Genomic DNA, 23,824 nt, shown 5'->3' with positions numbered 1-23,824 from the left:
GGTGCTGCAATGGCCCCCGTCCCACCTCCCCCCACGACCGCAGTTGTTCCAGAGTCTAGATTTTATCCGCTTTTGAATCCTGCCCTTTGCAAAGCCAGACCTCAGCTAGGCTGGGTGCCTCATAAATAGCGGGTCCTCCAGAAGGTGTCCTGGGTCAATGGCTGAAGCGGAGGAAGGTGTGTCAGGCCAATGGCTAAGCAAGCCCACGTCTCCAGGAAAAGGCGAGGTTTCCCGGGAGGGGGCTCTTTAAGGCGGTCGCCGGCCCCAGAGCGCCTCCTCAGTGCGGGCTCCTCCTGGCCTCTCCAGGCAGCACGCACACACACCCCACTCCTCTGGCCCCGGGAGGCTCAGCTCGGCTGTCCGAGCTCGCAGCACCTTCTGCTCTTTCCCTTTAGAGCCAAGTTCAATACTCAAAGGGATTCTGCACTTTCCCCCACTCTTCCTCCACCCCGGCCTTGTATTATGAACATTTCCAAACATACAGGAAAGCTGAAGGAAGTACGTGAGTCTGCACACACTCACCATCCGGGATCTTTGATTAATATGCCGCAGTCTCCAGCCCTCCACCCACCCGTCAGCCCACCTGCCTGCTGACACATCTCGGGGTAAGTTCCAGACCTTGGTGCCCATCACCCCCACACTGCAACTTGCTCAGCAGTCACTGGAGTTCAGTGTTTGTTTCTAGCTTCTCTCTCGGGGAGGAGAGATACAGTTCAGATTCAGCGAAAGGCACAGATCTTACGTGTACTGTTTGGTGAGTTTTGCCGATGGGCTGCATCTTTGTCACCCAAACCCCTAACAGCACACAGAACGTGCCCACCTCCCCAGAGCGCCCCCAGGGCCCCTTCCCTGTCGGCGTTGCCCACGCTCCCAGAGGCCACCATCCTCTGCTGTTGTTCAGCATAGATTAGCTCAGCCTGGAATGTCACATAAATGGAGTCCCTTGGTGTAAGGCTTCCGAAGGACTGTGCGGATCAGCAGTTTGTTCCTGATTATCGCTGCGTAGTATCCTGGTGTGTGAATTTACCACGGTTTGTTTCTCCTCTCCTATTCAGGGCCACCTGGGCTCTTTCAAGTGTGGGTCTATTATGAATAAAACCGCTGTCAGCATTCCTGCACCAGCTTCTCATTTCGGGCGCTTGTAGGATTCTGTGTCTTGGACAGCAGGGGGTGTCCGCGAGCCAGCGGATGGAAGCTCCAGATGGTTTCTCCAGGAGGAGAAAGCATCCCCCGTACAACCATCCCTCACGGGCGATGTTATGCCGCATGTTAAAGAATTTGTCAGGAGGACAGACCTTAGTTATCAAAAGCCGGTTATCCAATGGATGTGACTGGTGCCTCAAGCGTGGAGGAGTCCTCATGGTCCAGGGAGGCTGCACAGGAGGACAGGACAAGGGGAAGAGGCGGGGGAGAGATGGATGAGGCCCCCTCACCACTGGGGCCTCGCCTGTGGTCATCTTCCCCAGGACCTGGTGTGGATATGCCCACTGGTGTCCTCATGCCAGGCCTCGGGACGGGCATCCTTCCTGGTATGCTCTGCGATAGAAGTCCTCAGAGAGTCCCTATAGGGCCACCAGTGCTGTCCCTCAATGCTCCCGTGACCTCTGTATTTCTCACGCATCATGTCCTGGGTGCACTGTGTCTTCCCCGAGACGTGTCAAGGGCTAGAAGCCCCTGGAGACAGCTTCACGCGGACGAACAGAGTTAGGCTTGAGGCTTGAAGGAGTGAGACACAGCGTGGTGCAAAATCTCAGTGCAGCTTTCAGAGTCACCGGGAGGCTTGTTTCAGATGCTGAGTCCTCGCCCCGTCCCCAAGCATCAGTAGGTCTGGGCTGGGCCCTGGGAATGTGCCACTCGATGGGTTTGTGCCACTGGGTTTGGAAGCCGCTGCTCTGGGCAGCTGGCGGGAGTGAGGCCGGGGCTGCAGTATCACAGGGCCTGAGGGACCCTGTGACCTATAAGGTCCCTATGCTCTCCAGGGGCATGGGAGCAAGCAAGGAACGCCCCCCGGGCACCGGGACCCCCGTCTCCACGGAGACCAGTCTGACCTGAGAAGATGTCCAGGGGCTAAACGTCACAGCCGTCGGGGCACTGGCTGCCCTGTCTCCTGGCTCCGCTCCCCGACACCCCTCCTGCACCTGAACCGTGGGAAGGTACGGGGTGCTCACCTGAGGGGTGTGGCCCGAGTCTCCTCCGCCATCTGGCGGGGCCCTGAACAGCGGGCTCCTGAGCAGTCCTCACCTAACCCGATAGGGCGGGGGGCACCCAGTGTGGCTTTTTATATCATCTTCAGCAGCAGCAGCAGCAGCCGTCTATTGCACAGTGCTGGGCAGACTCAATCGTCAACAAGTATCATCTACCCTTTAAAAATTGTGAATCACTATATTGTACACCTGAAACTTACATAACAGTGTGCATCAGCTAAACTTCAGTATGAATAATAAACAAAAGGTTCTTCTTAAGTATCATCAAACAGTATCAGTCACGTGGGAATTCCCTGGTGGTCCAGTGGTTAGGACTAGGGGCTCCCACTGCTGGGGGCATTTCCATCCCTGGTCGGGGAACTAAGATCCCATAAGCCTCGCGGTGCAGCCAAAAAACTAGAATAAAATGAAAGGAGGGAGAGGAATTCCCTCTTCAGGGAAGACCCCTCAGAAGAGGGACCTGCTTCCTCCATCCACCTTCAGTTTCTGGCACGCCCCCGCCTTCCCCCCACCCCTGGCCTGGCGGTCCTTCACGGATGCCGGGCCTGGGAAAGGCAGCTTCATGTAAAGGGAAGAGCGCACGCGGGCCTCGGTGACCCGAGAGCAAAGCCGCCGGGCGCCCAGGGCACTAGCGGAGGCCGCCCGAGTGCAAGGACGTGGGAAAACGGTCCCTCCTGTCACGCAGAGGAGCACTCGGCACCCGGGAGTCAGGACCAGGACCTCGGCACGAGCCTCCCCCTCCGAGGTCGCTGAGCTTATAGGTTTGAAACACAAAGGAGGCTGCATAATAAGATCTCGTGCTGATTAAACACCTATCAGGCACTTTATCAGGCATCTAAGGCCTGTTGCCACACAAAGGCGTCGGCCTGTGCACGAGACCCGCAGCATATCCTGGAAGGAGGCGAGCTGGTCTTTCTAAGCCCAGCAGCGTCCAGACCCTCAGAGTCAGCACCTGAGAGCCCAGGATCCAGCAGGGGCCTGGAGCAGCTCAGGGCAGGGTTACAGCCCCATCAGTCTTCATTTGTTTTTGGCCTCGCCGCATGGCTTTCAGAATCTCAGTTCCCCGACCAGGGACTGAAAGCCCGGAATCTTAACCACTGGGCCACCAGGGAACCCTCCGCACCCACTGCCGCTGCTGCCCTGTCACTCGTGCCATCACAGATGTTTACTGTGTCCCCAGCAAGGACCTGTATCCTTTCTCCAGTCCTCACCAGAACTCTATGAAGTGGGTATCCATAGGATTATATCCACTTACCAGATTGGAAAAGGGGGGTGGCTCTAAGAACACTCGTGTCTCTTTCTCTCTGCGTTTCCCCTTCCTTTATCCCACTCAGGCAGGTATGGAAACCTGAGAACCTCTCTGAGATGTGCCCACGGGAGAGAAGGATGTAGCAGGAGGAGGGACATCCAAAGTGATCTCTCCAAAGGCCCGAGAGAGGCAGTGAGTGGCTTAGAGCTGAGTGCCCTTGGGGCAAACCTGGCAGCTTGTCCCAGAGGTCGGCCAGGGAGGGGTCAGCTCCCCAGGACTAAAGGGTGCTGGTGCCTCGGGCAGGAGGGCAGGGCAGCCTCCAAGGTTGACTCCATCCCCTGTGGGCAGATGGCACGTCCAGGGGTGACGTGGAAAAGTCACAAGGGCTGGGGTGTTTCTGCCGGTGGTCCAAGCCTAGAACTTACTTGTGGCTTCAAGTGCCTGGCCTAGAGCTGAAGGACGTGGCCCTTGTCAGAGTTCTGGGCCAGCTGTGCAGGCAGCTGGGGGACCTGGCCCACCTCCCTCTGCCCGCGTGTGCCTGGGCCGCTGGCTCAGATCCACACCTCCCTTCCCTGTCCTGGTCTCTCGTCCACACACGTGCCCTCTGGACCTGTCACGTCCAGCAGCTGTGCTCCCGTCCAGCCTGCCGTATCCTAGGGGCCCTCAAGTCCGCGTCCAGCCTGCACTTGGATGTGTGCTCCGAGACACGTCCAGCATCAGCAGCCCCAAGGGAAGCGCCCTGCCCACGCCCCTCCCGTTCAGTGGCTCCTCTGTATTCCAGACTCGGCAAACAGCATGCCTCGCCCCACCCGGCCACCTGAGTCAGCCCTGTCTCCTGCAACTTGGGCTCAGCATCTTCAGCTGAGCGATGTCGTCGTGGCCTTCCCTGCGCAGCCCCACCTGGGTCCCTCTGGTGAATTCCAGAAAGAGCCCCACTGTTCCCCGGGATGCAGGGACCAGACTTGGCTAAGCAGGGCAGGGCTCTGGGGGCAATGTCTCAGTGCTTTGGGTGAGAGCTCTGCCACGCTGGGTGCAGCCAGGGGCTTCCAACTAGGCGCAGAGCCACTGTCTGGTGGTCGGGTTCTGCCTGCTATTCTGGGACCCACTCAGTGGCCGGGTTCTGCCTGCTATTCTGGGACCCACTCAGCTTCCTTCAGTCCCTGGTCTGACGGATGCAGCCTGGACTTCCCCAGGCTTTTCAGACTGGTCACCTTAGCTGTACCACTGCCCCCATAGACCCTGTCTTTTTAGGGATAATAACGTGCGGTGAGACCGGGCCTTGGAGGCAGGAAGGCCTGTTTTCAAATCCCAGCTCATCACTGGACCTCCCCGGGCCTCAGTCTCCTCGTAAAACCTCAGGCAGGGGGCACCTTTGTCCCCCTCACCGCCGGCAAAGGGCAGTGCCCCAGGCAGCCCTCTCCCGCCAAGGTAGGGCTCTGCATTTTGCATCCACGTGATGGCCTGACCCTGCAGCTCCTCCCAGCCCAGCGGTTCAGGGCATTTGAGAGCATCAGCTCAGCCCCTAGAGGCCCCCCTAGTCCCCACGGTCCCTTTCCCTGGGCCCCTGGTGTGCCGGGGAAGGTGGGCACGGGGTGGGGGCCGGGGGCTGAGCTCCCGGACCTGGGCTCACGGTCTGAGCTGCACCTGCTGGGCCTGAGCGATGAGATGAGCTTCTCCCCACGGGCGGGGCCGCAGACATTGTGTATTTGGTGTGTGGGCCCCTGGCCACCGTGCTTGTCATTACACACGGCGCGGCCTGCCATCCCTCCCAGCTGAGGAGCAGCTGACTAGTGCTTCCTGTAAAAGGGGCCCAAAACCAGCCCCACCCAGCGCCCCCGGCCCGTGGTCCAGGCTCGCAGGATTACGCCTCCGCTCTGGAGCCTCGCCCTGTTTTGAACATTTCAGGAATGGGCAGGCTCTCATCAAAGTGCAGCGTCTCCTTGGAAAGGATCCTGTCTGTCCAGCACCACCGGGGATGGGAGCTGGAACAAACCAGACCCAGTGAGCGCACGCTGTTTACAGCTCTAAGTGTTTCGTCCCGCAGGCCGCTCCGAGAAGCAGCCTGCCACAGTCCGGACATTACTGGGACCTCGTGGAAAAGCCCATGTTTTACTGGTAGAGGACGGGAAACAGAACCGTGCAATTGGGGCTGGCTCTGCGTCCCAGGATAGCATTTCCGCGAGGACGCCCGAGTCTAGAAGGTGAAGGGTAATCCCTCCCTAAAGGCTGTGGCCCCCACGGTCAGGGTCACGCACGTTCGCATCTGGCCACCCCCCCGCCGGCAGCATCCAGGGCGCTAGGGGAACAAATGACGTGCTTATTCCGTCCCCAGGACAGCTCTTCCTTTTCCCTGTGAGACCCCACATGAGGCTTTTTAAAATCATTTCCGGGTCACGCAGAATATCCTCCACTGGCCCTGGCCAGGGCCACCGTCAGACCTCCTCCAGTGACAGCCCCGACCTAAGGGGTCAGTGCAGAGGGGGCACTGCCTGGGCTGGAGTCACACTGACTGCCCCTTGGGGCTCTGGGGATGCTGGGCCTCTCACCTGAGGTCCCTGGCAGTGGGGTCACGGCTGCTTGCTGCCCTTTTGGACGGTACCTCCAGCCTCCTGCTTGCCTTCCGGGACCCTGCTGGCCAGACCAGTTTGGGGAAGAGTCAGCACCAGTTTGCATGGCCTGTCCCCTCTTCCACTTTGCTGCTTTGTTGCAGGTGTGGTGCCCTGTGTGTGTGGGGGGGCGGGGGGAAGCAGGTGGGTGCTGTGCTGGGAAAGGGGACGGGGCCCTGAAGCCATTTGCAGGGATGACCAGGTGACCAGAGGAAGGAGATGAAGGCAGTGCGGGGCCGTGAGGGTGGAGGTGAGCGGTCTGGGGTGGGGATGCTGAAACGCAGACTAGAGAACCCGCCAGGACCGGCAGTGGCCACAGATTGAGACGGAAACGGCCTTCCATTGTCTCAGCTGGAATCCCCCTCCACGTGTGAGCTGGAGCATCTTCTCACGTGTGCACTGGCCTTTCGAGTTTGTCGTCCGTGAGGTGCCCATTCTTGCCCACTTATCGGTGGGTGTCTGTAGCTTGCTGGGATTTATTGGGCCATTCACACCTGCCCCACACTAATCCTTCGCCTGCTCTGTGGATTGCAGGTGGCTCCTTCCCGTCGAGTCCCTTTATGTCCCCAAATTCCCTTTACTTTGGTAAAACTGTACCCTCCTCTTATTTAAAAAAAAAAAAGAGCAGTAATCCTCCCACCTGACTGGGTTGTTGTGAGGTCAGATGGCACCTTAAATGTCAAGGCTCAGAGCTTTGTGGGGCGCACAGTAAGGTGACAGAGGTTGTCATATCAATTTTTCCTTTTAAGGACATGCTGTATCTTTAAAATCATAAATAATGCCTTTTCAAATTTTCCTGCAAAATTAAACAATTTTCTTTGTATCTGGAACAATTCTTATTAAGTTTATTCTTAGATATTTTGTTTGTTGCTCTTATGAATGGTTTCCACTTTCAAACTGCTAATCTGGAAGAAAGTAGTTGATTTTTCTGTGCTAACATTACTACACACATTTTACTGATTCTTATTTGTTCAAGGACTCTCCATTGGTTGTCTTCAACTTTCTAGGTAAACAACTTTATTATTCTTTGTTAAGTCATTAATTTCATTAACAAATATTACCTGAACACCTGCCACAAGTCAGGCCTGGTTCTAGGTGTTCATCGTACATTGGTGAACCCAAAAGACCAATGGAAGTTCCTGCCCTCGTGGAACTTACATGGGATGGGGATGACGGGGGGTCAACAGTGACCGTTTTGCATATTCCTTTTTGACATCTTAAAATGTTCATGTCTCAGGACTTCCCTGGCGGTCCCGTGGTTGAGACTCCGTGCTTCCAGTGCAAGGGGTGTGGGTTCGATTCCTGGGTTAAGATCCCACATGCCAGATTTTCATTTCTCCTTCCGGCCTTCCTGCATTGCCTCAGGCCTCCAGACCAGAATGGTCACAGGTGCCCTGGCTTGTTACTGACTTCATGGAAATGCACTAGCATTTCACTGTTAGCACGATGCTTGCTGCAGGTTTCAGGTGAGTCCCTTCATCAGGAAGACTTCTTAGTTGAAGTGAAGGAAACCAGCTCCAGTTGATGTCAGTGGAAAAGGGATTTTTCTGAAGGAATATTGGAGGGTGCACAGAATTGCTGGAAAGGCCCAAGGACTAGCCATGAAAAATGGCAGAAACAAAGGGCAGCCACGCAGCCAGCACAGCAGAAGCCAGACTGCACACCTGGTCCAGTTAGGAAACCGCTGGACGAAACAGAAACGCTTGTTCCGTTGCCAGGCCGCCCCAGGCACTGGAGCCCCACCGGACGCTGGAGGCTGCCGCTACCACAGCTACTCCAGGGAGTGAAGAGCTGCTCCTCCCCCACCCACAGCTGGGAGGGCGGCTAAGGATGCGAGACCCAGAATTTGAAGTTCCTGTAAATGAAAAGTTGGGAATTCAGGCACTGAGCAGGGCTTCAGGAGTTGAGCAGCCAACAAAAATTATTAAATGTCTTCTACACATTAATTAACTGAGGACCTCCACCCCCTTCCCAGCTCACCAAGCTTGTTTTTGGTGTCTGTGTGTTGTCATGAATGCATACTGAATAATTATTTGCTTCTAAAATGATGATTATTCTTCATCTTTGATCTGTCAGGTATTTCATAAGATGATCGAGATATTTTTTCTTCTTTAATCTTTTATTACATACACTATTACACCATCCTTACGGTCCCAGGAGAGACCCTCCCTGTGTAATGTATTAACCTCCTTTAGAGCTCAAGTTGCTATCATTCTACTCAGTATGTTTGCAGGTGTATTTCTTTTTTTAAAAAAATTTATTTATTTCTTTCTGTCTGCGCTGGGTCTTCATTGCTGCGTGCGGGCTTTCTCTAGTTGCGGCGAGTGGGGGCTACTCTTTGTCGCCGTGTGCCAGCTTCTCATTGCGGTGGCTTCTCTTGTTGCGGAGCACGGGCTCTAGGTGCGCGGGCTCAGTAGCTGTGGCTCGCGGGCTCTAGAGCGCAGGCTCAGTAGTTGTGGCACGTGGTCTCTAGAGCGCCGGCTCAGTAGTTGTGGCGCACGGGCTTAGTTGCTCCGCAGCCTGTGGGATCTTCCCGGACCAGGGCTCGAACCCGTGACCCCTGCGTTGGCAGGCGGATTCTTAACCACTGCATCACCAGGGAAGTCCCAATACTGATGCATTATTATTAAAGTGTGTGTTTTATTCTTATCTTCTTCGTGTTTACCTGAAATCCTTTTTCTGCCCCAGGAGGCGACCCTGGGCACCACATTTCATTTAGTCTCGAGTCCCCCTTGGCTCCTCTTGGCTGTGACGGTTTCCTGGTGTTTCTGTAGTTTTGATGACTTGACGACTGGAGGAGCGGGGAGTTTGTAGAATGTCCCCCTGCTGGGCATCGTCTCAGGTTTGTCTGGTGGCTGAACTGGGGTGGTGTGTTTCTACAAGGAAGACACGGAGTGTCCTTCTAATTACGTCCTATCAGGGGTACGTACTCTCAACACGACACGTTTCTGCTGATGTTGACCTTGACCACCTGGCCGAGGCCGTGTCTGTCAGGTGACTTCACTGTCCAGTGGCTCCTTCCCTGTCCACACTGTGCTCTTCAGGAGGAAGTCACTCTGCATGGCCCACACTTAGGGGGAGTCGTGCTACCCTCCTGGGGGCACAACATCTATGTCACTTACTCGGGATTTTTCTGTGTGGGAGATTTGTCTCTTTTCCCTCGTTTACTTGCTTATTCAATCATTTATCTGCTTTAACATGGACGTGGGAATTTCATTCTTTGGGTGATAACCCACTGCCACACCATTGCTCACAGAGCTCCAGCTGGCCCCCGTGTCTTTTCAACACCCCCTCCTCACTATGGCTTCAGTGAATATTTTTAAATCAAAATAATATACACCCAGACAAAAAAATCAAAATAATAAAATGGGTCATAAAATGAAAAGTGGAGATGTCTTATCTCACTCCCGAGAAGCAGCCATTTTTAACCACTTCTGCTTCCAGTTCTTCAGGTAATGACCAACATAGCTTTGAGAAATAGATGTGAATAACTCCTTTTTCAAGTTAGGACAGCATCTACTGACTCCCTCATGAAAAATAAGAGATTAGCTCATTTCCCTATCGATTTATCCCTAGTTTTGATATTGGAACTAAACATGTTTTCTATTTAGGTCTTTTGAACAATAATATACCGAAGTATCTATTTCTGGTTCTATAAACTTTAGACAGCGCCTCCTGGTGTCTGCTCCCCCAGGTGGCAGGACAGAGCCTCAGTGTTGCCCTTCCCCTCCGCCTCCAGCCTCCCAACCTCGCCAGGGTGTGTGAGTGGGGAGACCTGCCCTGTCCACCTTCTCCACACGTGCCAGCACGAAAAGGGCTTCGTCAGCAGGGTGGTCTCAAGCTGGGGCGCACCTGGGTACACAGGAAGACTTTTCAAGGAGGGAGAGGCAGGATAGTTTGAAATAAATTGTCCTAAACTTTTCCTAAAATCGACCTGCCTGTGAACAGTTTCTCCCCACCCCCTTCTGCCATCACCTCCTCCTACTCGCATCCCTTCGATGCTGTGGAGCTTTGCTCTGGGTTGTGCAAACCATTACGTTTACAGTGATGCTGTCAAAAGTCTAGGCCTAAGGCCTCTCTCGCATGGGGTTGTCCGAGTGCTGGAACTCGCTGGGAGTTGTAGAGGGCTCCACACGGGGAGGGAAAACCAGGTGCAGTGAGAAACATTTCCATTTAAACACTTTCAGGCAATTGCCTACAGACACTTCAGAGGACTTGGAAAATCTATAAGTTTCAGTGAGCTTAGCAGGTTGCAGGATGCGACAGTACCCCCAATCCAGTACATTTCTATATGTTATCAGTGAGCAACCAAATGAAATATAACCATAGTAATCACAGTAACATAAAGATATGAACACTTAGGGGTACATCTGACCAAAGATGTGCAAGCCCTGTACACCGAAAACTACAAGATATTGCTGAGAAAAATCAAAGAAGACCTAAATAACAGAGAAGCACACGGTGTTCGTGGGCTGGAAGGCTCCATACGGGCAGCTTCCTGGGTGAAGGGGACCGAGGCGCTGGGAGAGGCACCAAGGCAGAGGTGCGTTGTCCGGGGGGCTTTGCAGTGTGTCCTCTGCGGGGACGCTGCTTGCTGTTGTCCCCGGCTGTACCCACTAGCGCAGGGCTGGGACAGGGCGCCGTTTGGTAAATGCACGTTGACCAAGTGAGAATGAGGGTCCAGCTGGAAGGAAGGCCGGCGCTTCCACATCCAGAGAGAAAGCTGAGAAGACCAACGCCCCTCCCAAGAGCATCCTCATCCAGAAAGGAAACCAAGACCCCAAATGAGTACAGCGGCGGCTCCTACTCAGAGCTGCTGAGCGGCGAGCCCCACGTGAGCGTGTTTGCAGAGGCCCAGGGCGGGCGGGGGAGGGGGCCCCCAGGGGGAGGGCTCAGGTGGGCCCACGGAGGCGGGGGCCGTGGGGGGGGGTGACGGCCCACTAGAAGTGGTGATCGGTTGGGGGACCGAACGTTGGTCATATGTGGCTTCCTCTGGTTGGTCCTGAGTGGGAGACAGGGGCAGGAATCCGGGAAGCTGTCAGTCAGCGACCAAGTCCTGGCCGCTTGGGCTGATTGTTCCAGGGGCTGATGTGTGGCTTGCTGGACCAGCTGCTAGAGACACTGTCTGACTTCCTGCCGGTCCAATTTACAGCAGGTGGTCGCTGCACTGCAGGTGAGGGGCGGCCTCGCCGCCGGCCGCAGGGTGCGGGCCACAGCCCCGGGCCCGACTCTACACGCAGCCCCACTGTCAGCCCCGCCCCCCCCCCGTCCCTTCCCCGGCCCTGTGTCTGAGGGGGCGCAGTCAGGCCTCAGGCAGCGTCGCAGAGACGACTCACCCCGCCGGGCCCCGCCGGGCCGCGCCGGGCCCCGCCGGGCCCCGCCTCCACCCCGCCTGTTTCCAGGCGGTGCCGGCACGTCCCGCGCGCACCTGCTAGACGCCCGCGCCCCGCCCCCGCCGGGCTGCGCACGCGCGGCCGCCTCCTTGCGTCCCGACCCGTGCACGCGTCGCACGCGCGGCACGCGCCGCGCGCCCTCGCGCACGCGCAGGCCCCGCCCCACGGCCAGTGGGCGGTGCCTCTGCTTATCCGCGGAGCTCCGGCCGCGAGCGTCAGTCATTCGGAGCCGCGGGCCGACCGCGCTCTCGCTGTTGCGCCGCTCCTGTTCCCTCTCCCTCCTGGGGCGCCCGTCGACCCCAACCCAGACCCGCCGGCCGCAGCGCTTTCGGCCTGCCGCCATGTCGCAGAGCGAGACCCCCGGGCTGCAAGAGGAGAGCCTGCACGGTGAACGGGGGCCGGGGGCCGGCCTGGGTGTGGGGGGCCTGCGGGGGAAAGGCGCCCGGCCTGCAGAGGAGGGGCCTGCGGAGGGACCCCCGTCTCCGGGTCGGGGCGACCGAGGCGCCGACGGCGTCCCAAGCCCGCGCGGTGCCTGGTCTTCCGAGGTGCAGCCCGGTGCTGGTTTCGGTGCCGGTGCCGCTACCGGCGAGCAGGCGCCCAGACTTGCGGGTGGACTCGGGTTGTGAGCCGTCCGCGGCTCGGTCCGGAGTGGCTGGGGAGGACGGGGTCCCGGGATTCGGGGCGAGTCGCCGTGAGAGGAAGAGCCCTGAAAACGCTGGGCCGGGGGCGCGGCCGGCCTTTCCTTAGTTACGTTCTCTCGTCCGGGGGTCGTTCGGAGCTCAGCTCAGGGTTGATCTGCGCGGGGGAGCACGAGGCCCAGCGGCCGCGGTGCATACACCCCGCCCCCTCCCGGGAAGCCGGGGCCGGTGGCGGCCTTGACCCACCCGGCTCTGGCCCCGCGGGGCCGCCCCCGGGCCGCCGCCTCCGGCCCCGGTGAGGAGCCCGAGGCCCACGGGTTGGAGGAGGGGCCGGGCGCCGACCTTTATTCTCTGAAGCAAGAGTTCAGGTGGCGGCGGGAGCTCGTAAATAAGTTTTGGAGAGGGCCGCTGAAGCCTTAGAGAGCGAATTTTAAAGTTTCGTTAAGATTTAAAAATCTTTATACTGTCCGGATTTGAGCGACTAGTTTCTCGTATTCCTCAAAACAAGATTTCACTAGGCAAGACTTAGTCTACTGCGTTGTATAATTTAAAACTACAGCCACAGCTTAAAAATCCTGCAGTCGCTCCTTAAATTTCGACAGTGACTGTTTTCTTTGAAACAGATTAAGGGGTCTTTGTCTTACAAAAGATCCAAGGAGTGTTTTGTAAACTGTCTTTTAAAGTCAGCCCTGTTATCAAACTACTTAGTTGCTAACACGGTCTGTTTTATTAGTGGGTCAGATTTGTCGGGAAGAGTTCGGAGTGTCCAGAGCGGCTCCATCTTCGGTCCTCGACTGGTAGAGACCGAACTGCTGAGTCATTGGCAATGCCGAGTGCCAGCTCGTGGGTTCAAAGACTTTTCTGTTTTGTGTATTCTATAAAAAGACAGTTACACCCTAAGTGGAAAGTGTCGAGGATTCTCCGGGCTGCGCTCTCCGGGATACGTGCTGCGGGGCACTCGCTCCCCGGCCGCCCGGTGTGGGAGGAGTCACGTGGGGCCTCGGCCGCCCCGGGAAACCGAATCCGAGCAGGGATTGGTGGCCGGGGCGACACTTGTCTGCTCTGTGTTGATTTGATTACCTCTTGTTTACCTCGGAAAGAACTGAGAGCCTTGGTAGCTGAGCCCGCAGACAATGGCAAACCTTTTCCCCTTTGCTTGAATCCTCGGACCAAATGTTTCCCGAGTTCACAGCGAAGTTGATGTTGCCTCTCGGCCCCCTGGTCCCTTCTAGTTAAAGCTGTTAACCAGCAGCAAGATGTCGTATATGCCTCTCTTGTCCTCAGATAAACAACCCCTAATATGCATATGCAGGGAGAAGCTGGAGTTTTGTGATACCGTGTCACAGCATCATGGGAGGGGGTGTGAACCTTTCTTCCCAGGAGACCCCCCCACCCCCTGCTGTGCTGGGTCGATGCAGTAAGGTGCTCCTCGTTTACCCTGAGACAGCCCCTGCCCCTTCACGCACTGCTCTGTCTGCAGCCAGAGGGTTCCGCTGTCCCAGGCACCCACCGCGGCTGAAGGTATATGAAGAGGAAGAGAATTCGCAGTTCTTGTGTCATGCAGTTTGGGAGAGAAGGGGTTTCAGGCATCTGGATCCTGGCCCAGCCTCTACTTTTCACAGATGTTCACGGTGAGGCCCAGAGGTGAAGTGAAAAACAGGGCAGCCAGGCGCGTCGGTGACAGAAGACATTAGACAGGCAGAAGGGTGGGTGCGATCTGCCAGCTCCTGTTAAGATCCAGGAACCTGGATGACTTACCTGCTGGACTTTATGTTCAAAATCACTTGTCAGTCAAGCCTCTCATTCCTGTCCCATCTAACTTGAGAAGCTTTTACAAACAGTAATTTCTCTTTTTTTTTTTTTTTTTATGGTACGCGGGCCTCTCACTGTTGTGGCCTCTCCCGTTGCGGAGCACAGGCTCCGGACGCGCAGGCTCAGTGGCCATGGCTCACGGGCCCAGCCGCTCCGCGACATGTGGGATCTTCCCGGACCGGGGCACGAACCCGCGTCCCCTGCATCGGCAGGCGGACTCTCAACCACTGCGCCACCAGGGAAGCCCCAAACAGTACTTTCTTGAATCCCACCTCCCCCAGGGAAGGAGCCTTCTGATGAGGGTGGTAGTTGCTCTGCCCCAGGGCTCTCCTCAGGGATTCCACCTTCTCATTAATCCCAGAGTCGTGTAGGTCAGTCCCCTAGTAGTTTTCAACCCCGGCTGCCCGACATCACCGTTACGGCTTTTTCAAAATAAATGTACCAGGGTTCCATTGCAGCATTCCCAATCGGGATTTTCAGGCCGCTGGGTTAGACTTCTGGAGAACGGGGGGAAAGCAGCACAGGTGGTCCTCCATAGCCAGGGCTGAGACCTGCTACCCCGGACTAGGGTGTGGAGCCTCTGCCAGCTGGGGCTGGAGGGGAGTGTTTGCCCCGGGATGTAGGAGGGCCTGGGGTCCCGCAGTGGCGGCAGGAACTTTGAGAAGCTTTGCGCAGAATATTTAGGATGAACAGTGTGGGTGCTATATTAAAGTTACTTGATAGAGTAAGGGTTCCTTCCACAGGTTGAAAAAGTACTGCTGTCGTTATCTCTGTTTTCAAGCTGGGTAAATCAGAGACAGCTGGAATCTTCCGCCACCCAACTAACCAAGCAGTGGCTCAGTGAACTACGGTTAACACTTCTGCATGTGTTCCTAGCTTGCACTCAGTTAACAGCAGTTGAGTTTAGCTGAATTAAATGGCACCTATGGCTTACCCAGTAAGTAGCTATGTGTTTGGGTAATTCCTATAGCCTCTCTAGGGCTCTAAGATGTGATGACATTTTGAGTTACAAATCTTGGGGCCCACAAGTCATCAAAGTCAAAACATGGTCTTTAGTTTCTTTGGGACCAAGGATCGTGGAGGTCACAGGAGATTTAAAAAAAAAAAAAGAAAAAAGAAATGGGTTAACTCTAAGGCCTGTCGGTTTTCTTTCTGTGATGATGTAATATTGGTAGCCTAGGCTTTCCGTGCATCTCATCTGCCTTGTTTTCGTGCCCTGTGTCTTGTTAGCGTAAATTACAGGTCTTTGTGGGCAGGGACCTGAATCAGGGTGAAGCTTGCCTGGATCAGCAGCTTCACCACCTGTTTTTTTTTTCTGAGGCCTAATTACACCAATTATCTGTTAGGTTATTTGGGGTTCTGAGGAAGTGTTATAAGGTTACCCTTCAGCAGCCTGAATCCCGTCTTTCTTGCTTAGAAAGGTGAGTGATCTTAATTGCAGATGCAAGTGGATTAATGGCACACCTTGTCTTCATTTTCCAGGAAGCGGCTTTCCCTACCCAGTTGCTGCAGGTTAATAATAAAACTGTTGTCCTTTAGTAAATCATTTCTTAGAATAAAGCTTTTGGACCCAAAGCTTTGGCTGTAGACACCCCAGAATGGGATTTTTTTCTGAAGGATGCTTGAGACTTTCTGTGAGATGATTCTAAAAAGCATATATATTTGTCTCCATGGAGTTTTGAGTTGGCCCTTGAGGTATAATGTACATACACCTGAAACGGATAATGTTATATGTCCATTGTATCTCAATTTGAAAAATATATTTCATCTTTGTCCCTGGCTCCTGACCCAGACATCCTGACCCAGACAGAGCTCAGCTCTCAAAACCCTTGGAATTTCCTGGGAGGGGTTGTCATGTATGAGAAACCCCTGTGGGAGGCGCTCGAGTCTCTGCTAACGAGGTGACTCCCGAGCCCTAGGTGGCCTGGGGGGGGGACGGGAAAGCGCATCGGAGCACGAGGCTGGGAACTTGGCACACACTCGCCACCGCCACCGCCACCGCCGCCGGGAGGGGAGGGCGGGGCTACAGGTTGGGTTATCAAAAGCTTTGAAAAAGGTTGCTGAACGCACTGAGGTCCTGGGAGAGGGTATGGAAACTGTCCCCTTCCACTCCCGCCCCCCCCATACCCTGCCCTGTGCACCTGGCTGTTCCTGAGCTGTAATCCTTCTGAGACTGGGGAAGTGTAAGCAAAGTATTTTCCCGAGTCCTGTGAGTTCTAGTGAATTGTTGAAGAGGGGGGGTTGTCGGAACCCCTGAATTCTTGGTCTACCAGGCATTTGAGGCTGTCTGATGTGGGGACAGTCTTGTGGGACTGAGATCTTTAACTTGTGGGATCTGACACTAACTCCAGGTAGTGTCAAAACTGAATTGTTGGACAGCCAGGCGGTGCTGGAAATTGCTTATTGGTGTAGGCCTCCCCCCACCCCAATTTCATGTCAGAAGTGGTGTCAGAGAAGACATTGCACCTCAAACTCCATTTATGTCAGACACCGTAAGTAAAAGTGATCTGGGCAGCCAGGCCCAGAACCTGACTTAGAACCTAGAAAAATGGAACTGTGCCCAGAGCAGGGCGCCGTGGTCCTGATCCATGCCAATGGGGGGCCAGAGCTGCCGGGCCGAGTGTCACCTTGCTCCTGGGAAGGAAGGAGGGCTAGTGAAGGAATCGCATGGTGGAGCCTCTTATGGTTTGCTTCAGGGTTTTCCTAACCCCTGCAGAGCCACCAGAGTAGGTGGGAATAGGGTCCCCAGTCAAGACAGGCTGTCTCAGGAATGGCATGGAGTCCTTGTAGCCTCTGCTGACCTGCAGAGGCTGAGTGGCCCTGGCTTCTGTCCAGGGAGCCCTGGGCTCCCAGACAGACCCTGGACTGCCTTGTGCGGGCCAGGCCAATGTGAAGTAACTTGAGAGGCTAAAGTGAGAAGCGTATCAACATCTGAAAACTGCTGGTGGTCATTTTGTTAGCAGCCAAGTGGGAGGCTGGATGTGGTATAAACTGTATGTTTACGTTTTATTCCTGGACCCTTGATTTGCTTTCTTCTGATGAATGTGACCTATACTGCAGCAAGCCTGCTGCTGCCTGTTGAGGGCAGGCCCGGGCTCTCAGGGGAGGGGGTGATGTGTAGGGATCCGGGCCCCGAATGGGTGGTGCTTTGTGGTGCCCCTGGGGCCCTGGTTTCAGTGCGGAGCAGCAGCTCTGGGTCATGGTTCCTGCAGTAGCCGTACAGTGACTACCAGCCTCGGGCGGGGTGTTCAGTCCCGTCTGCCTTGGCGCTCCCCGTCCTGCACCCACCCTGGAGAGGCCTGGACCCACGACACACATAGAGGAACTGTCCTGGGCCCAGGAGACCTGTGCGCGTGGCCAGCTGGGAAGCAGGACGGGGCAGAGGGGACCGCAGAGGCAGTCTTGCCAGTGAACGGAGCCTGGCAGTGGAAGAGTGAGTTGAAAGCAAGAACTTTGACGTTCAGCAGAAGGCTTGAGTGGAAAGGCTGCCTTTCCACAGCGAAAGTTACCTGCAGCACATTCAGATGAAGAGAGGCTCGTGTCGGGAGTTCCCTGGCGGTCCAGTGGTTAGGACTCGACGCTTTCACCGGGGCCCTGGTTCAATCCTGCAAGTCTCGCGGCGCGGCCAAAAAAGAAAAGCTTGTGTCTTGAATATCGAGCTAGATGGAGAAAGGTGGACCGCTCAGTTGGAAAGAGGAGCAGATTTCAACAGAGATGCTCTCCACACGGCCAGTAAGCAAGTGAAGAGACGTTCACCCTCAGTAGAAATCAGAGAAGTGCAGAATAAACCATATGACCTACCACCACACACCCACAGAATGGCTATATTTAAAGACGGATGCCAAGTGTGAGGCAACAAAAATGCTCACGTTGCTTCGGCTGCATCGGAAAGCAGTGGCGTTGCAATACATGAAACGTACACCTAGAACTCTTCCACCCTGGAACCCTGCTCCTAGGTGTGCGTTCAGAAGTGAGGGCCTGTGGACACCGTGAAACGCTGGAAGCCAGCCTTGGCCCACCGCACAGCAGCAACAGGATGGGGGCCCTCCTCTGGTCCAAGCCCCCAGGTGTTGCTTCAGGGCCCTGACCGCCTGCCTTGTCTGCACACCTGTGGGTGTCTCAGCCCCCGCTGCACAGAACTTGTGCTTTACCCCTTCAGGACCTCTCTAGGGTTCACACCTGTCTTCCTGGGGGATTGCCAAGGTTGATCTCATCTTCCAGCTCTTCCACCTGTCAAGCCCCAAAACACACACAGCCGAGCGCGACAGCACCTCCTCCCCTGCCTGTACCCACCTGGACCTCGGCTGTGCCCGGACTGGGGACAACTCCCCTCACGGGTGCCCCTGGAGGGGCTCTCCCCGGTCCCTCCCGATTCCGGAGCCCAGCACGGCTGGTGCAGCAGAGTGCCCGCCGGGTCAGCTGTTGGCTGCCTTGGTGAATTCATCAAGTCAGCTCCCAAGTCGTGGGGCTGGAGAGACAAAGCTAAGCTTCGAATGCTGTCTCGTAGGACCTGGGGGTGGTAGCTGCTTTGTGCTACATTTTGGTAAGCAGATGACCTTGGCGCTAAGGAGTTCTCTGTTTTGATGACATCTGGGTGGATACATAACACGTCAGTTTTCAGTTCAAGTTAAAGAATGCTGAGTTTACTTGCTGCAAAGACTTGGCTAGATGAGCACTTGGGATGGTTTGCTTGCTCTGGTTAATCAGGTTTAGTTACCTTTGTTCTATTCATCTGATGTAAGATACAGAGCAGTAATCGGTAATGAATCCTGTGGGACTTCGGGGTCAGAACGTGGCGCTGGAATGTGTAAATAGGTTGTAAGGCTTTCCTTAGTGTGTAAATCCCTAAGGCTCTTGCTGACACCCTTTGCTTTCTAAGAGCTGAGTGCAGGAGGGTGTCCTGGTCACTGGGATCCCGCTGACTGAGCAGGTAGTCTGGGAGTGGCAGCGGGTGCACTGCCTTGGCTCCCAAGGGTCCCTGGGGAGGCTCACTGTAATGCAGGTGCCAGAGATGGGCCTCAAGGGCGTTGCAGCGTGATTCAAGGCGACGGTTCCTTGCGAGTCCCCGGCGCGTCTTGGGAATGGGGGCGCGAGCTGGTTATTTGTTAGGACCAGACTCCAGAGTGGGTGGAAAATTGCAACCATGTCCTTTTTTTATCCCCATCAGGCTCCTGGGTAGAATTACACTTTGGCAGTAATGGGAACGGGAGCAGTGTTCCAGACTCTGTTTCTATTTATAATGGCGACATGGAAAAAATCCTGCTGGATGCCCAGCATGAATCTGGACGGAGCAGCTCCAGGAGCTCTCACTGTGACAGGTGGGCATAAACGTGTGTATCACAGCGCTGGCAGGCCAGGTAGGAGCAGGCAGGGCTGCAAACGCCCGCCTGGCCTCAGTCCAGCCCTCCCGAGACAGCGGGCCCTTTGCCCTTAGGTGGGAGGAAGCGACTGGGGCCTGTGTGTGTGGTGCTGGGCCCCTGCTTCTGCTTGTTGACTGCGGGGCATCAGAGCTCAGCTGAGGAGGTGGAGGAACGCTTTGGCCCTGGTCTGGCCCCAGGTGCTGGCGGGAGCACTTCCTCCCGACCCTGGAGGCTGGCCCCTGCCTGTGGGGTTTTGCTTGTCCTGGTGGAAGGAAGGTCAACACGTTGTGTTTTCCCCAAGCCCACCTCGCTCACAGACCCCACAAGATACTAACAGAGCTTCTGAGACAGACACACATAGCCTTGGAGAAAAGAACAGCTCCCAGGTAAGGTGTGCACGTGCACACATTTGCGATCTGTTTATACAAAGTTCTGTGGAATCCAGCCCTCGGAAGTAGTGGTGGGGGCACGCCCCGCACTTCACGCTGGACCGGAAGTGGCAGGGGCTTAGGTTGGGTAGGCCGTGCGGCCTGGGCGCCTCTGCCCTCACACGCCGTCCAGGGGGACACTGGGAGTGGCCGGGGGGAGGGGAGCTGGGAGCCAGGCGGCGGGTCTGTCTGCTGGGCAGTGTGTGGGTGGGAGAGAGCCTGGGGCCCTGTGGGCTGCTTCCCTGGTGGCCTCGGTTGGGCCGGGGCCAGTGCGGCCTTGCCAGGTCCTTTCTGGTCGTGATGCCTGGGGAGTGTATTTTAGGGACCCGTGGGTCCCCGACTCGCTGTGGAAGCTCTCAGGAACCGTGGGCTCGGTCAGTACCATTGGTCCCCCCCGGCCGTGCTGGTCTCCCCTTAAGGCCTCCCTCACCAAGGAAACCAGGAGTCCTTGGTGCTCAGGCTTCCTCGGGGGTGGCACCTGGCCTGCCCCCAGACACGCGGGGTCCACCCCCAGCTTTGGTGCACCCGGGCATTTGGTTGGTTTTGGTACCGTGTTTTGGAGTATTTCCAAAATTTGAACCAATTTTTCCCCCCGATTTTAAGGAGGAATTAGATGATCAGGTACAGAGTTTTTCAAATGCATAGAAGTAGGGGAGAACACCTATAATCCAGCTTTTACAAGCTCTTTAATGAGTGTATTATATACTTCAAAAAATGTAGCTGCGATCAGGGGCACACGTAAGTTTTTGGGTTTTTTCTCTCCCATGTAACATGAAAGCGTCTCGCTTTCACTGCCGTGCAGTGTCCTGCTTGCTCAGGCACATCCCTGGTTTGGGCCGTTTTAGATGGTTTCCGTTTTCATCTCTGGACATCTGTCCGCATTTGGCGTCGCCTCCTTGGGGCAGCGTCTGCAGCTCTTTGAGTCTGAGTCGGGCCTTCAGCCCGGCGACGCGTGTGGAGGAAGGAGGAGAGCGGGGTGGTGCGGCCCTCGCCTCCCCCCGTGGCTGGGCTGCGAGCTCCGCGTGCTGGTCCGAGGCTCGGGTGGGAGGTGAGCGTTGCTGCGGGTGCAGCAGCCTGGCTTTTGCTCTCACCGTTCGCTCTGCCCCAGTCTGAGGAAGACTATGTGGAGAGGAGGCGGGAAGTCGAAAGCATCCTGAAGAAAAACTCAGACTGGATTTGGGATTGGTCCAGCCGGCCGGAGAACGTGCCCCCGACCAAGTGAGTGTGTCTGCGCTGGGGGCCTGCCTCGGCCCGGCCGGCCCGCACGCCCCCGCTGACCAGCACCCCTCCCCCAGGGAGTTCCTCCTCTTCAAGCGCCCGAAGCGCGCGCCCACGCTCAGCATGCGGAACACGAGCGCCATGAAGCAGGGGGGCATCTTCTCCGCAGAGTTCCTCAAGGTGTTCCTGCCGTCTCTCCTGCTGTCCCATCTGCTGGCCGTCGGGTTGGGGTAAGTGACTCGCCGTGTGGGTGGCACAGCGCGGGGTCCTCCTAGGTCTTAGAAGCACAGGAGACGTGGGCATGTGAAACAGAGCCCGTCCCGGTCAAGAAACAGCCCAGAGCCGTGAGCCGGGGCAGCGCTGCCCCGAGTGTCCGGCAGCAGAGGCTGGGTTCACGCGCAGGGGCGCTTGTCTGGCTGCTTGACCTGGACCGCTGCACGCAGGTGCGGATCAGCCTCACTCCTTGCGGGGTGGCTGCGGGGGGCAGTGTCAGTAACTCGGGCTGCGCGAGTCTGTTGGCGTCCACTCAGCAGTGAGAGAGAAGAGGGCGCCAGTTCTGACGACCGTGCGGAACACAGAGGGGCAGCCTGGGTCACGGAAACGCTGAGCCCAGACGCTGCTGAGGAGCCCGAAGCCGCCCTCGGGGACTCATCCCCAGCCTCTGACCAGGTCCTGGTGTGGATGGATGGGCTCCTGTGGCTGCAGCTTACTGGACTTCTGGATTGTCGAGATGGCCTTCTGACGTGGGCTGGTGCCAGCGCAGGCTCCGTGGATGTGGCAGAGGAGACGCCAGCCCGCCTGCTCTGGGGGGCGAGAGCAGGGTCCCTCCCGACCTCCCGACCCCCAGCGCACAGGCCTGCCTGCCTGGGGAGAGGGCTCCCTGGCGGGGCCAGGCCCCCGCCTCTCCCTCTTGGTTCTGCCCTGGCCTTCCCTCTCGGCATAGTGCTTTTCAGAGTCAGACTCTGCCAGTCTCACGCAGGGAGGTACTGATTTCTGGAGCTTTCTCCAGAACTAGCAGTCAGGTTCTGTGGGGGCCTCTGGGTTGAGGTTTAGGCCTTCACGTCAAGATACATTTCTGCAGCCACAGCCCCCAACAGGGGTGTCTGCCCTTCTTAACAGCCTCCAGAGCTGTCAGGATAATAAAATCCACCCTCACCAGTTGCTCTAAGGAAGCTTCCCGTGCTGGGCTGCAGGCTCCTGAAGACATCCTCCCCAGCCCCCTCTGCCTGGACAGCCCTCTGATGCCCATGCCCCTCAGTTCTGGGCTCCCGGGGGCATGGGCTTCACTGCTCAGCAGGGGTCTTTGTGAGGTTGGTGCCGATAAACTTGGTGATATCACCTGTCCTGCAGGCGACTCTTTCTAGCAGTGTGTGGTCAGTTCAAAAAACAGCGACAGGAGTACGAGCATTTCAGGTTGGGTAGAATCCTCTCCTTTGTGCTTGTATTGAGTGTATCCACTGCATGGCTGTTAGAGCACAACTGGATTCTTCAAAATTAGATGCTGAAATGTATACACACTGGTGAAGAATAAAACACAAGTTTTAACGGTGGGGGTATATGAGAGCCAGTCCCCTTACGTAAATAAGCCGGGACCAGCGTCAGCTGCCCTGTCTCAGCTGTGCAAACTTGCCCGGGAGTTGCGAGACCACGTTAACTACCAATTCCTTTTTCTGTTAAGGATCTACATTGGAAGGCGCCTGACAACGTCCACCAGCACGTTTTGATGAAGAATTGGCATCCAGCTTTCTCATGTAGTGGGGATGTGTGTTGTCCGCAGCACAGCGTACAGAGGAGGCTGTCTTGGTCTTTGGGTGGCTGCACCACTTGTGTCATTTCTTCTGTAAACGCCACGTTCCTAACTCAGTAAAATAAAGACACTAAGACCATGCTCTCCCATAATCATACTTATGGGATAAAGTAATAAGCCTGTCACTGATTAATATCTATTAATAATTTGGTGGTCATCTTTCTTCGGATATTATAAATATTTAAGTATAAATTTTAACGTATCCATGATGTATGTAGTATTTTAACACATTATCTGCAACCTTGATTGAGTTAAACACTGTATTTTGAAAGAACGAATACCGTTGACATTAAAAGGACTGACTACATGAGGGTTTATCCCGAATAAACACTGTGGCCTTAACCCCCTGTCGTAGACCATATTTAAGTGGATGCACCCGTCTACTACAGACGCCCCTCAGCTCTCACTGTGCTGGTGGTTCTTTGTGACGTGACATGTAGAATCCAGGCTGCAACACGGGTGGGCCAGGTGGTCTCCACCCCGGCACCTTGTGCAGTACAGGGACACCCGCTGAGACTTACTACCACCCTGGACAGCAACCACCGGATGATCAGCGTCTTCTCTCTTATCTCGGGATTGCTAAATTTAGTCTGTTTGTGTTCAGTTTTTGTGTGCTCTTAGAGTCAGCTTTATTCTAAGCTATTCTGTGTCTACTTTAAAAGCCTGGAAATAGAAAAAAATGAATCTTTGCCAAATACTTGGTTACAGTATTTACGTACGTCACACAAGCTTTTTCATTAAACCAGGTGTATCCCCACTGCATGGTTTTTAAAGGCTGCCCCTTTGATATACTGTATAAATGCTGTTGTATTTGTTTCACTTTTCCACACTAAATTCGGTTGTGTTAAATAAATGTAACATTCTAATTTTTAAAATCTTTGTTTCTATTTAAACAATTACCTTGGAGGTAGAGGCCTATAGCCCTTTCATTTGGAGACAGCTGATGGAATGGCATCAAGATTCTTTATGTCATTTATCCCTAAAACATTAAGCCTGCATCCCACTGACCCACTCTGGCCAAGGGGATGATTCCCTTTTAACAGCAAATGTTGGTTGTTCAAGTGGCACGAGCAGCAGGCTGCACTCAGGACCTTCCAGCAAGGCCAGGC

At 55.5% G+C, this 23,824-nt stretch overlaps 1 protein-coding gene across 1 annotated transcript; it reads left to right on the top strand.

Annotated features, from left to right (window-relative positions):
* Window positions 1-11,707: 11,707 nt before the first annotated feature.
* Window positions 11,708-23,584, top strand: BNIP3 (BCL2 interacting protein 3). Its single transcript, XM_079702024.1, has 6 exons — window positions 11,708-11,839; window positions 19,070-19,220; window positions 19,564-19,648; window positions 20,799-20,908; window positions 20,986-21,138; window positions 22,587-23,584. Exons 1-6 carry the CDS (start codon window positions 11,794-11,796, stop codon window positions 22,630-22,632), a joined length of 591 nt encoding a protein of 196 aa, XP_079558150.1. The 5' UTR covers window positions 11,708-11,793; the 3' UTR covers window positions 22,633-23,584.
* The last annotated feature ends 240 nt before the right edge of the window (window positions 23,585-23,824 follow it).

The sequence above is a fragment of the Hyperoodon ampullatus genome, assembly GCF_949752795.1.
Source record: "Hyperoodon ampullatus genome assembly, chromosome: 1".
NCBI lineage: Eukaryota > Metazoa > Chordata > Mammalia > Artiodactyla > Ziphiidae > Hyperoodon > Hyperoodon ampullatus.
The sequence above is the reverse complement of the archived record's forward strand: the minus strand, read 5'-3'. Positions and strand labels throughout refer to the sequence as shown.